The sequence below is a fragment of the Sinocyclocheilus anshuiensis genome, unplaced genomic scaffold (assembly GCF_001515605.1).
Source record: "Sinocyclocheilus anshuiensis isolate Anshui unplaced genomic scaffold, SAMN03320099.WGS_v1.1 scaffold626, whole genome shotgun sequence".
In the NCBI taxonomy this organism is placed as follows: domain Eukaryota; kingdom Metazoa; phylum Chordata; class Actinopteri; order Cypriniformes; family Cyprinidae; genus Sinocyclocheilus; species Sinocyclocheilus anshuiensis.
In genome coordinates, this window is record NW_015544167.1 from 62,880 (window position 1) to 75,877 (window position 12,998).

A 12,998-nucleotide genomic window follows, 5' to 3' on the forward strand; every position below is an offset into this window, starting at 1 on the left:
TTAGTTTTTGTAATTTTAGTCACATTTTCGTCATTCTGTATAATGGTTAAACTGATAAAAAATATTTTTTTCTCAAAATTATAATCGTAATGATTGTTGTCATTTGAGAAATTTACTTTGCATTTCAGGTATTGCACTTTCTCCAGTAAGCATAAATCAATAGAATGTGGACACATGGTGTATTTTACCTCATCTAGTGTACTGATTTATTGTAGGCATTTTATTATATAAATTAATACCAAAGACTTATGTAGTCTCTCTGTCTACATTATGAAAACAGCTAAGAAAAAACAGTGTTTCCCCTAGGTTTACGGCTTTGGGGGGGGAAAAATCATGAAACTTAATTTAACATCAATTTATTCAAAGTTTAACAAAAAATACATGTTTATCACATGTCTATGAAATGTTTTACTTTTTCCAACCTTATGTTTTATTGTTACCAAATTCTGTGTTTTAACATGTCTAATTATTTGAAAGCATAAAAACAAGTTTCATTTATTCTTACAATAGCCTTACGATTTTTTCCACTCAGAAATTCACATGTCTATGAAATGTTTTATTTTTTCCAACCTTATGTTTTATTGTTACCAAATTCTGTGTTTTAACATGTCTAATTATTTGAAAGCATAAAAACAAGTTTTATTTATTCTTACAATAGCCTTATGATTTTTTGCTCAGAAATTCTGTGTTGTGTATTTACATTTTTTAAGGCATAAAACATTAATTTAATTTATCTTTTAAGTAATGAAAATTAAACCAATTTTATTTTTTGGAAAATAAAGGTAATTTAATATTACAATTCAAACATTGAAGAAATATTGTATGATTATTCCTTAAAAATAAGGTTTTAATCATTTTAGTAGTAGTAGTAGTATATGATATGAGGATAGTTTTACTCAAATTAAACTGTCAAATGCTCATGAAGTGACTCTCAGAGCAGTTCTGGAGATGTTGTTAATGTATTTATGTCCTCATTTAGTGAGATGGCAGACGCTAAAATCACCGCAAGCTCACGCACGCTTCAGTACTAGTGGTAAACAAAACCGCACATCTGCGCCATTCATTAACACAGAGACACGCAGCATTCATATTTATATAGTCGTTTTGTGGCTTAATATTTACAAATACTAGTGGGAGTGTGCTCACTTGTGCGTGCGTGCACGCACGTGTGTGTGTGTGTGTGTGCGCGCGCGCATCGGGGCGGAACTCCGCTGTGCGTGATACAAAGAGCGCGACCATAACGTAGAGACTGAAATGACATGCCGTCGTGTAAATAAGAAATAACATAAGGCTATTTAATTTTTTTAATAAAAGAACAAGGTATAGACCTGTTCTATCAGAAAAAGGTAACTTTAAATGTAATTTTTTTTAAATAAAAATTATCGTCATATCATATGCACACAGAAATTTAAAGGTATTCATGGCAACCCGTCAAAATAAAAGTTCGGTTTAACTTGAAGACATTAATATAATTAAATAAAATTAACTTGCCCTTCAAGGGGGGCGGGCCGCCCCCTTAAAATAATGGCAGGGGAAACACTGCAAACGAAAAATATTATTATAACAGTAAAATTCCTAGTAATTCCACTAATTCCAAATTGCAATAGCCTATTTCTCTATTAAAACAACAGCGGTCGAGTAAGTGCATTTATTCAGCGATCACAATCGCAAACAATATAGTCGAGATGTCATGTCACAGACCGGCTGACTGACGCTTTCATTTAGATTGCTAAACTCGCAAAACTTTTTTTTTTTTTAAAAAGCTTGTTTGTCTGTGTTTTCAGACCATCTGCGGCGGCGCTTCCGCAATGAGGAGCAAGCGCGTGCGCATGGTTGCCAGATTGCTTAAAATAAGCAAAACACGCCAGGCAGAAAATGTATCAGCGAAGCGCTGATTCGGGGATTTGAACTCTTGATATTTGGCAAAAGCACTCATGAAAGCTCGCGTAGTAGTGGCGTGTAGAGCAGTCTGCAATAACATTTTGTCTCCTTTTTTTGACGAAAATAAAAAGAGGTTTTTGGAAAAGTTTTTATTTTTTTGAATACATTTTCGTCTCGTCTTATTTCGTCAACAAAATTGCATGTTGATATAGTCTTAGTTATCGTTTATTGGCCTTATCATAGTCTCGTCTTCGCCTCATCTTACTCATGGGACAAAAGCTCGTCAACGAACATTTTTCGTCATAGTCTTTGTTAACGAAATTAACACTAGCTTTAAGCATCATTTGGAAAAGTGGTACTGCTGAATTACAACAATTCGGTCTTGAGCAACAGGTTTGTGGCATCTGGACTTATTCTCACCCCTGGTCTGTTCTGTGAGGTCCACGGGCTTCTGAGTATTGGTGGAGGCTGCGCGAGTTGACACGGGGCTCTTGCGACCCACAGCTGTGGGAGCAGCACTAGTGACTGCAGGTGCTGATTGGGCAGCAGGCTCCACTGAGGGGCCCTTTTGCAGAGGGTCCTGAGCTGGACTGGTGTGACCTGTAGAAGAAGAATGGAGAAAGTTAAAACCGTTTAGAGCAAAAAAAAGTTAAGAACCTCAGCCACCCTGATGTGAGGAAATCAGTGCAGGTTAGAAGACGAAATATGGTGAATTGTGTTAATTAAGTAATTTCTTGATTAAACAGTGATTAAACGGATCACCACAATCCAGTCACACACTCTCTATAAACAGTAGTTTCAAAAAACACATTGTGGCCACGTACACACAGCAGCTAAATAAAGTCCTGACAGGTCATGACAACCAAACTTACATTAAATGTGCATAGAGTGCACAATCAAACTGTAGCAGTAGTTTTTAATGCAGTCGAGTCACTCACAAATTTTGATATTTGGCATCTGACCTACAGGGACCCCAAAGACAACGGGCTTATCCAAATACCCACACTTGCCGTCTTTGCACTTGACCACTTGTCTACTTACATGACGTATTTCCTGTATTTGGACCAAGTGATCAAGTGGGCGTGAAAACCACAAGTGCGTGTAGAACTTTTCATTACCCGATGGGACATGCTTATAGTGTTGTAAAAATGCAAGTGTTTACAGAGCTTTATTTTGATTTTCAATACTTTGCATTTTAAAATAAACATCTGAATGTCTGTTCAGAGTAGACTCTACAACAGACGAAACAATATAATAATTGTGGTGCTTCAAATGGAGTAATAAAAAAAGTTGCAAAAAAATTATGTTTAATATTTTAATATTTTAATATTCTAATTATTATTAATATTTAACTTACGGCTTCCTAACGCACCAGTAGCTCCAACAGAATGGCCACTTAAACCAAGGAACATCACAGGAAACCCAAGCACTGAAAGGGATAGTCTTAGCACATTGCACTTCCGACAATGGGGACAATCCAGCCCAATGGTGGATAGCTCTGGACCCCAAGGTCCTGCAGAGTTTTGTGGTCTAAACACGTGACCACTACGTGTGATGACTGTAGCACAATGAATCAACCACACCCACTTGGAATTCTGAAGTAATCCTGAAGACTTTAGTCAGATTTTTCAGGAGTGTTTAATTAGGAGTGAAGCTCAAGGACATTGCACCTTGAGGGCCAGAGTCGCCCATCCCTGATCCAAGCAAAAGTGAGAAATCTTAGAAGAGGTGCTATGGAAAGTATGAGTTTAAGGGATAATGGATAAGTTGGGTCCTCCCTCGTTGGAAGAAGAAAACGTTACTCCATGAGGCTGGAGACGTTTTGAATCTTTTCTGCTGAGGGTGGTCTACGATACCCTCTAATCCCTGGAGAACTTGCACAGGTGGTGATTGTGAAAAGTCTCAGTTTGCAAACTCTGCGGAGTCAAGGGGCCTCAAAAGCATGCATCCTGTCGAGTTGCAAAGCAGCAGCAACCCAGGGAAAGTACAGGTGGTGCCATGATAAAGTATCAGTGGTCACAGGCATCGGGAAGCAGGACAGGATGAAGCACCCAGTCAGGGCATAGCCAGAATATGCAATTTCATTCATTAAGGAATGAGCTGGGCACTTGTCGCCATTTTGCACCAACACCAAATGTGCTGCACTGCTCCCACAGGTGTGGACATGTACCTAGGTGGAAAGTTTTAATACTCTGATCTTATCTTGTCCACAACCCTGCACCAAGCATAACTATGTGGTCAGAGGGAAAGAAATGTGTTCTGGTGGAGCTGGAAGAACCCTTGCAAGAGGTTGCCAAAAGGCATCAGAGAGGACAGCAAGTACAAGGAGCTGGGGTGTGTTTCCCAAAAGCAACTATGGTTGCAAGTTACATCGTTATCAATAGAGTTAAATGGAACTCTATGCGACCATAGTTAGCTAACGATGCTTTTGGGAAACGCACCCCTGGATGGCTGATTGGATAAGGGAACTCCCTATTAGGAACAGCCACAACAATGTGGAGCCTAGCATATGCGGTAAGCACATAGGCTGAGGAATCACCGGAAAGAATCTACTATTGTTAGGGAGAGAAGTACTGAGCTTGCAGCCAGGACATGAGCGACGAGTTGTCCTGTACTACTGACCCACTAACTTGAGTGTCGTAACTGAGGGTTGAAACACATGGGGAAGGTTAGGCTGGACCAGCCAACCAGAAGAGTCTGGATAGCAACCGAGGAAAACCTGTGAAACGGAGGAAAGTTTTGCACGGATTTATTGGGCTGGCAAACCTATACACTGCAATCGCAAGAGGGCACCAATCAAGTTTAGCAAGCTTGAATCTCTTGAGAGTGCAGGAGGATAACGTTTATTGTCAGATAATAATGCTCCTGGTCACTAAAGTTAGTCTTGTCAAACAGTTTACACTGTTTTACACTGTTTACATTGTCAACTCATGTATTCTGCACGCACATACAATTCACTCCCCATTTAAATGTGATTATTCCCAAAGATCTGCAGTGTGTACGTGGCCTGTAAGTTATTTAGGTTATCAGAAAACTATTAAACCCTTTAATTTTTCTTCTACATGCATGGTGCATTAAAACTGCCTCTGAGAGTGAGAAGTTAAACTGTTACACATGAAACTTTCAAAAGACAAAGAAACAACTGAGACATGAGAGATCACCAAACTGTCTAGCCGAGTACTAAACACAAAGCTTTATTTCACACTGATAAACTGAAAAAGGTTAAATTTAGATTTGATTTGGCAGTTAGATGAACCCAAATCATTTGGCTTATAAACTTTGAATAGTTTGATTTTGGCCGCCAGGGAGAGGTTTACCTTCTGCTATGAATGCACACAAAGTGTCACTGTTGAAAGCAGAGGCAACAGTACTGCTCTGAGACAGTGCTGCAGTCATGCCAGTGTCACTACCAAACAATCCCATTGTACTTCCTGTGAGGAAAGGAAGAGCAGGCACACACATCAGAGGAGCCATAGGATCATCAAATATGGACTAAAATATCCTGCTCGGTCACTTCTGCTCAGCACCTTGCAACAAACTAATGGATGCGTTGCAGTATTTTACAGCTGTATGTTATTATAAAAATGTTCCTCAGTTTATATGAACTGAAACATCTCCAGTACAAAGCTGTGAAGGGGACTTACCGACTCCAACAGTGCCAAACTGCGGTGAGACCAGTGAGCTGGGGTTGAACTGGGTGTATGGCGTGACTTGTGGACGGTTGAACAGCCCGTATGACTTCCCAGACTGGAAGGATGATGGTAGGCCAGTGGAAGATCCCATAGAGGACTAACAGATGAATAAAGCATGATGAATAAAGCACTGCGCTATAACAATGACAAACTGAAAACCAACACCATTCAATCTAAGAACTCTGAAACAAAGCTCAAAGATTTCATGTCTTAATACAGGTTTTCGCTAGTTTCAGTATATGAACGCTAATGAGCTGCCTATCTAGACAGCGTTTTTAGTATAAGGTCCTTTTCGGATGGAACTAGTTTGGAGGGGGTTAAGTTAATTTGTTTCATAGATGCTTACATTGTGTTGCATGTGTCTTTGTGACTTTAATCATGTCTGACTAGAGGTTGTGTTAGGAAGAACACAAAAGTGTTCAATAAAAAGCAATAATTTTTTTTTTTTTTTTACTTTTTCAGCTAACTCCGTCATCCTCTAAAAAAATGGCTTTAATAGGAATGGCTTTAATTGTATACCGTGTTCTCATGTGTTTTAGACTTTTGTTGTGTTGCATGGTGCACCTTTGTTATGGATTTAAAGATTTTGGCAACTTTTGTTTTGCAAAAACAGCAGCATCCCATCCAATATTAAAAGAAAATTTAATTATTGAAACAAATTAATGGATTCAGTTGAAATATTTAAATGTTAATACAGCGGAAGAGCACAAATCCAGAGAACAGATTTAGTAGATATAACCGAAATCCCAATCTTGCCTGAATCAGTACATGACATATAATTGTACCAAATAATATTTAGCAATAAAATTCTATTTCAATAATTAAGACCTATTTCCCTCGCTCTTTGAGTGCTTGTTTAGTCTTATGACTGTGGTTTCATGAGATATTTCTCTTCACGATAACGTCTCCATTTCAAGGTTTTTAACATCACTTGTTGATGCTGTGAAGCATTAATTTTCCATTGCTTTTGCTTTGGTACAGCAAAGCCAGACTAAGCAATAAATCAGACAACTAAGATTGTGTACGATTATTTAATAAACACTGCTCATTTTTTACAAAAAATCTCCTGCTTCCTGCTCTTTCAATCTGCCTCCATCTGCTTCCTTGACTAATAGAAGACAATTATTAACAGTTTTGGATACCAGACAAAATGCAGTGCTAATTGGTTTCAGACAAAAACTATATTTCCAGACTTCTGACAGGATAAAAGAGTGGACTCTTGACTTTCCTGATGTGTTGAAAGGATCTAACAATAGGCAGCTCACCAGACTTTGGCCTACATGTGCCTAAAATACATTACCTGCAGTGATAATAAGTTCAGCTTATTATAAACCTTCATTGTTTCATTTGTACAGGGCATTTATTAGCCACTGAGTGTGTCCTCGTCTATACCTGAACAATGGCGGGGTCCTGAGGCAGAGAGCATGTTGGTTTGGGAGGTTCACACACTGTCAGGTCTTTGATGTCACTTCCTCTGAATATAATATACTCAAATATCTCATCCCTGGGTGCGATGGGACGGTCCGTGGGTCGGTCCTCGGTGCCAAAGGAGCGCACTGAAACAAGCATGAAAAGAGCAAACCAGGAGTTTTAAAAGAGCTTTTATACGAGTAACGGGTCTTCCTCTGAGATTTGACTTCAATAACGGTAATTGACTAATCTTCTTAAGATCAGACAGCTTTTGCACTGTAAGTAATCCAGTGGTTAAGTCTGACCTCACCATTTCCAAACAACAAACAGTGCTAACATACCCTCACAGTGCGCTGTAAATGTGACCGAAAAATCAAGCTCCTAACCTTTATAACATACATAAAGAAATCTCATGTGGACAGACAGTTACTATATAGTTAAACTAATAAGTGTTAAACTGAATAACAGTGTTTCATCACTATTTTTCCCATTAAATTTCATTTAATATTATATACTGTATATATATATATATATATACACCAGTAGCTCCAACAGAATGGCCACTTAAACCAAGGAACATCACAGGAAACCCAAGCACTGAAAGGGATAGTCTTAGCACATTGCACTTCCGACAATGGGGACAATCCAGCCCAATGGTGGATAGCTCTGGACCCCAAGGTCCTGCAGAGTTTTGTGGTCTAAACACGTGACCACTACGTGTGATGACTGTAGCACAATGAATCAACCACACCCACTTGGAATTCTGAAGTAATCCTGAAGACTTTAGTCAGATTTTTCAGGAGTGTTTAATTAGGAGTGAAGCTCAAGGACATTGCACCTTGAGGGCCAGAGTCGCCCATCCCTGATCCAAGCAAAAGTGAGAAATCTTAGAAGAGGTGCTATGGAAAGTATGAGTTTAAGGGATAATGGATAAGTTGGGTCCTCCCTCGTTGGAAGAAGAAAACGTTACTCCATGAGGCTGGAGACGTTTTGAATCTTTTCTGCTGAGGGTGGTCTACGATACCCTCTAATCCCTGGAGAACTTGCACAGGTGGTGATTGTGAAAAGTCTCAGTTTGCAAACTCTGCGGAGTCAAGGGGCCTCAAAAGCATGCATCCTGTCGAGTTGCAAAGCAGCAGCAACCCAGGGAAAGTACAGGTGGTGCCATGATAAAGTATCAGTGGTCACAGGCATCGGGAAGCAGGACAGGATGAAGCACCCAGTCAGGGCATAGCCAGAATATGCAATTTCATTCATTAAGGAATGAGCTGGGCACTTGTCGCCATTTTGCACCAACACCAAATGTGCTGCACTGCTCCCACAGGTGTGGACATGTACCTAGGTGGAAAGTTTTAATACTCTGATCTTATCTTGTCCACAACCCTGCACCAAGCATAACTATGTGGTCAGAGGGAAAGAAATGTGTTCTGGTGGAGCTGGAAGAACCCTTGCAAGAGGTTGCCAAAAGGCATCAGAGAGGACAGCAAGTACAAGGAGCTGGGGTGTGTTTCCCAAAAGCAACTATGGTTGCAAGTTACATCGTTATCAATAGAGTTAAATGGAACTCTATGCGACCATAGTTAGCTAACGATGCTTTTGGGAAACGCACCCCTGGATGGCTGATTGGATAAGGGAACTCCCTATTAGGAACAGCCACAACAATGTGGAGCCTAGCATATGCGGTAAGCACATAGGCTGAGGAATCACCGGAAAGAATCTACTATTGTTAGGGAGAGAAGTACTGAGCTTGCAGCCAGGACATGAGCGACGAGTTGTCCTGTACTACTGACCCACTAACTTGAGTGTCGTAACTGAGGGTTGAAACACATGGGGAAGGTTAGGCTGGACCAGCCAACCAGAAGAGTCTGGATAGCAACCGAGGAAAACCTGTGAAACGGAGGAAAGTTTTGCACGGATTTATTGGGCTGGCAAACCTATACACTGCAATCGCAAGAGGGCACCAATCAAGTTTAGCAAGCTTGAATCTCTTGAGAGTGCAGGAGGATAACGTTTATTGTCAGATAATAATGCTCCTGGTCACTAAAGTTAGTCTTGTCAAACAGTTTACACTGTTTTACACTGTTTACATTGTCAACTCATGTATTCTGCACGCACATACAATTCACTCCCCATTTAAATGTGATTATTCCCAAAGATCTGCAGTGTGTACGTGGCCTGTAAGTTATTTAGGTTATCAGAAAACTATTAAACCCTTTAATTTTTCTTCTACATGCATGGTGCATTAAAACTGCCTCTGAGAGTGAGAAGTTAAACTGTTACACATGAAACTTTCAAAAGACAAAGAAACAACTGAGACATGAGAGATCACCAAACTGTCTAGCCGAGTACTAAACACAAAGCTTTATTTCACACTGATAAACTGAAAAAGGTTAAATTTAGATTTGATTTGGCAGTTAGATGAACCCAAATCATTTGGCTTATAAACTTTGAATAGTTTGATTTTGGCCGCCAGGGAGAGGTTTACCTTCTGCTATGAATGCACACAAAGTGTCACTGTTGAAAGCAGAGGCAACAGTACTGCTCTGAGACAGTGCTGCAGTCATGCCAGTGTCACTACCAAACAATCCCATTGTACTTCCTGTGAGGAAAGGAAGAGCAGGCACACACATCAGAGGAGCCATAGGATCATCAAATATGGACTAAAATATCCTGCTCGGTCACTTCTGCTCAGCACCTTGCAACAAACTAATGGATGCGTTGCAGTATTTTACAGCTGTATGTTATTATAAAAATGTTCCTCAGTTTATATGAACTGAAACATCTCCAGTACAAAGCTGTGAAGGGGACTTACCGACTCCAACAGTGCCAAACTGCGGTGAGACCAGTGAGCTGGGGTTGAACTGGGTGTATGGCGTGACTTGTGGACGGTTGAACAGCCCGTATGACTTCCCAGACTGGAAGGATGATGGTAGGCCAGTGGAAGATCCCATAGAGGACTAACAGATGAATAAAGCATGATGAATAAAGCACTGCGCTATAACAATGACAAACTGAAAACCAACACCATTCAATCTAAGAACTCTGAAACAAAGCTCAAAGATTTCATGTCTTAATACAGGTTTTCGCTAGTTTCAGTATATGAACGCTAATGAGCTGCCTATCTAGACAGCGTTTTTAGTATAAGGTCCTTTTCGGATGGAACTAGTTTGGAGGGGGTTAAGTTAATTTGTTTCATAGATGCTTACATTGTGTTGCATGTGTCTTTGTGACTTTAATCATGTCTGACTAGAGGTTGTGTTAGGAAGAACACAAAAGTGTTCAATAAAAAGCAATAATTTTTTTTTTTTTTTTACTTTTTCAGCTAACTCCGTCATCCTCTAAAAAAATGGCTTTAATAGGAATGGCTTTAATTGTATACCGTGTTCTCATGTGTTTTAGACTTTTGTTGTGTTGCATGGTGCACCTTTGTTATGGATTTAAAGATTTTGGCAACTTTTGTTTTGCAAAAACAGCAGCATCCCATCCAATATTAAAAGAAAATTTAATTATTGAAACAAATTAATGGATTCAGTTGAAATATTTAAATGTTAATACAGCGGAAGAGCACAAATCCAGAGAACAGATTTAGTAGATATAACCGAAATCCCAATCTTGCCTGAATCAGTACATGACATATAATTGTACCAAATAATATTTAGCAATAAAATTCTATTTCAATAATTAAGACCTATTTCCCTCGCTCTTTGAGTGCTTGTTTAGTCTTATGACTGTGGTTTCATGAGATATTTCTCTTCACGATAACGTCTCCATTTCAAGGTTTTTAACATCACTTGTTGATGCTGTGAAGCATTAATTTTCCATTGCTTTTGCTTTGGTACAGCAAAGCCAGACTAAGCAATAAATCAGACAACTAAGATTGTGTACGATTATTTAATAAACACTGCTCATTTTTTACAAAAAATCTCCTGCTTCCTGCTCTTTCAATCTGCCTCCATCTGCTTCCTTGACTAATAGAAGACAATTATTAACAGTTTTGGATACCAGACAAAATGCAGTGCTAATTGGTTTCAGACAAAAACTATATTTCCAGACTTCTGACAGGATAAAAGAGTGGACTCTTGACTTTCCTGATGTGTTGAAAGGATCTAACAATAGGCAGCTCACCAGACTTTGGCCTACATGTGCCTAAAATACATTACCTGCAGTGATAATAAGTTCAGCTTATTATAAACCTTCATTGTTTCATTTGTACAGGGCATTTATTAGCCACTGAGTGTGTCCTCGTCTATACCTGAACAATGGCGGGGTCCTGAGGCAGAGAGCATGTTGGTTTGGGAGGTTCACACACTGTCAGGTCTTTGATGTCACTTCCTCTGAATATAATATACTCAAATATCTCATCCCTGGGTGCGATGGGACGGTCCGTGGGTCGGTCCTCGGTGCCAAAGGAGCGCACTGAAACAAGCATGAAAAGAGCAAACCAGGAGTTTTAAAAGAGCTTTTATACGAGTAACGGGTCTTCCTCTGAGATTTGACTTCAATAACGGTAATTGACTAATCTTCTTAAGATCAGACAGCTTTTGCACTGTAAGTAATCCAGTGGTTAAGTCTGACCTCACCATTTCCAAACAACAAACAGTGCTAACATACCCTCACAGTGCGCTGTAAATGTGACCGAAAAATCAAGCTCCTAACCTTTATAACATACATAAAGAAATCTCATGTGGACAGACAGTTACTATATAGTTAAACTAATAAGTGTTAAACTGAATAACAGTGTTTCATCACTATTTTTCCCATTAAATTTCATTTAATATTATATACTGTATATATATATATATATACTGTATATATATATATATATATATATATATATATATATATATATAATGTAAATTAAATGAAGTTAAAATTAAATTTAATGCAAAAACTTTATCCGTTTAATGCTTATTGTGATTTAAAAATAAACTGAAAGATTGACAATCAATTACTCGAGAGTTTTACCAGGGTCACCATAGTTTCAGCCTAAATATCACAGTGACTAATAAGACAACAGAACTGTGGTAACTTGATTTTGGCAGAAACTCTGATTAACAAGGCAAGTTTGTAACAGTATGCATCACTCAGACAACAACTAACAGCTGGATAGAGGGAGGAAATCCCACATTAAACACATTAACACGCTGTGGGAAATAAGAGCAGCCAGCGAGAATACATTTTCGGGCAAGACGCGTTCATTCTGCCGTTGCGCAGGTGAATACTGTGCAAAATTGAAACACCCGTTCATGAAACCCAAACCTGCCGCACTGCTGTCTGTGTAGGGAAGCTCACTACATTTTGAGACACAGCCTCGTTGCTAAACGCGAAATACTAAGGCGTAACGAACTAAGCCCGTGAGAAGCGTGTGTTGTGTTCGAGGAGTGTTGTTGACCTTTGGCGAGCGCGACGGTGGAGTTCTCCGTGTCGATGGTGTAGAGAATGCCTTCATAACGGATCTCCGCCTTACTGATCAAACTGATCTTACTGCCGATATACGGCGTGCCGCCGCTCATCGTCCCGCTAAGTTACCGCTTGAGCTAAACTGAGAGAGTTTGGTTAAAATACAGCTGCACTTCACAGCATAAACAAACGGCTGCTAGCGCGTGAGTGTGTTCGCTAATGTAATATGGCCGCCTGCGCTTTCAGGCGATCAGGCGGAAGTGACGTTTGACCGCCTTTATTTCACAGTATCAGGGTTTCCCTACTTTTGTTCTCTTCTACAAGTCCAGAGAGTTTTGATTTGATCTTTCCAAATTCTTCGCTTCAAAAACTGAGTCAGAGGTCGCCTTAACACTGTGTGATATACTTTGTTATTTTTTCCTCTTTGTATTTAAAATACAGAATATAGGGAATGTAATTATTTTATTGACAGAATATTTTATTCACAAATGTAAAATTTTCTCAATAATAAACTGATTTTGATCATTTTTTCATGACTTCAACTACCTAATTAGGACACAAAAAACAATAAGCACAAAAAAAGTGTAAAAATTGTATGATGAACTTGAATGTATC

General features: G+C 39.3%; 1 protein-coding gene across 4 annotated transcripts in view; it reads right to left on the reverse strand.

Annotated features, from left to right (window-relative positions):
* LOC107695930 (protein LSM14 homolog A-like) overlaps positions 1-12,650 on the reverse strand; it is a 30,857-nt gene extending 18,207 nt beyond the window's left edge. The window contains exons 1-5 of one of the 4 annotated variants that reach the window (XM_016496043.1): positions 12,376-12,650; positions 11,236-11,399; positions 9,796-9,940; positions 9,469-9,582; positions 2,302-2,481 (exon numbers count right to left, since the gene is read on the reverse strand). In XM_016496043.1, coding sequence (XP_016351529.1) covers positions 2,302-2,481; positions 9,469-9,582; positions 9,796-9,940; positions 11,236-11,399; positions 12,376-12,496 — 724 coding nt within the window. In that variant the 5' untranslated portion in view covers positions 12,497-12,650. Of the gene's footprint in view, positions 1-2,301; positions 2,482-5,198; positions 5,313-5,525; positions 5,671-6,965; positions 7,214-9,468; positions 9,583-9,795; positions 9,941-11,235; positions 11,400-12,375 lie in introns of those variants that run through there. The other 3 variants (XM_016496040.1, XM_016496041.1, XM_016496042.1) reach the window with 3 other exon arrangements.
* Between the last annotated feature and the right edge of the window lie 348 nt (positions 12,651-12,998).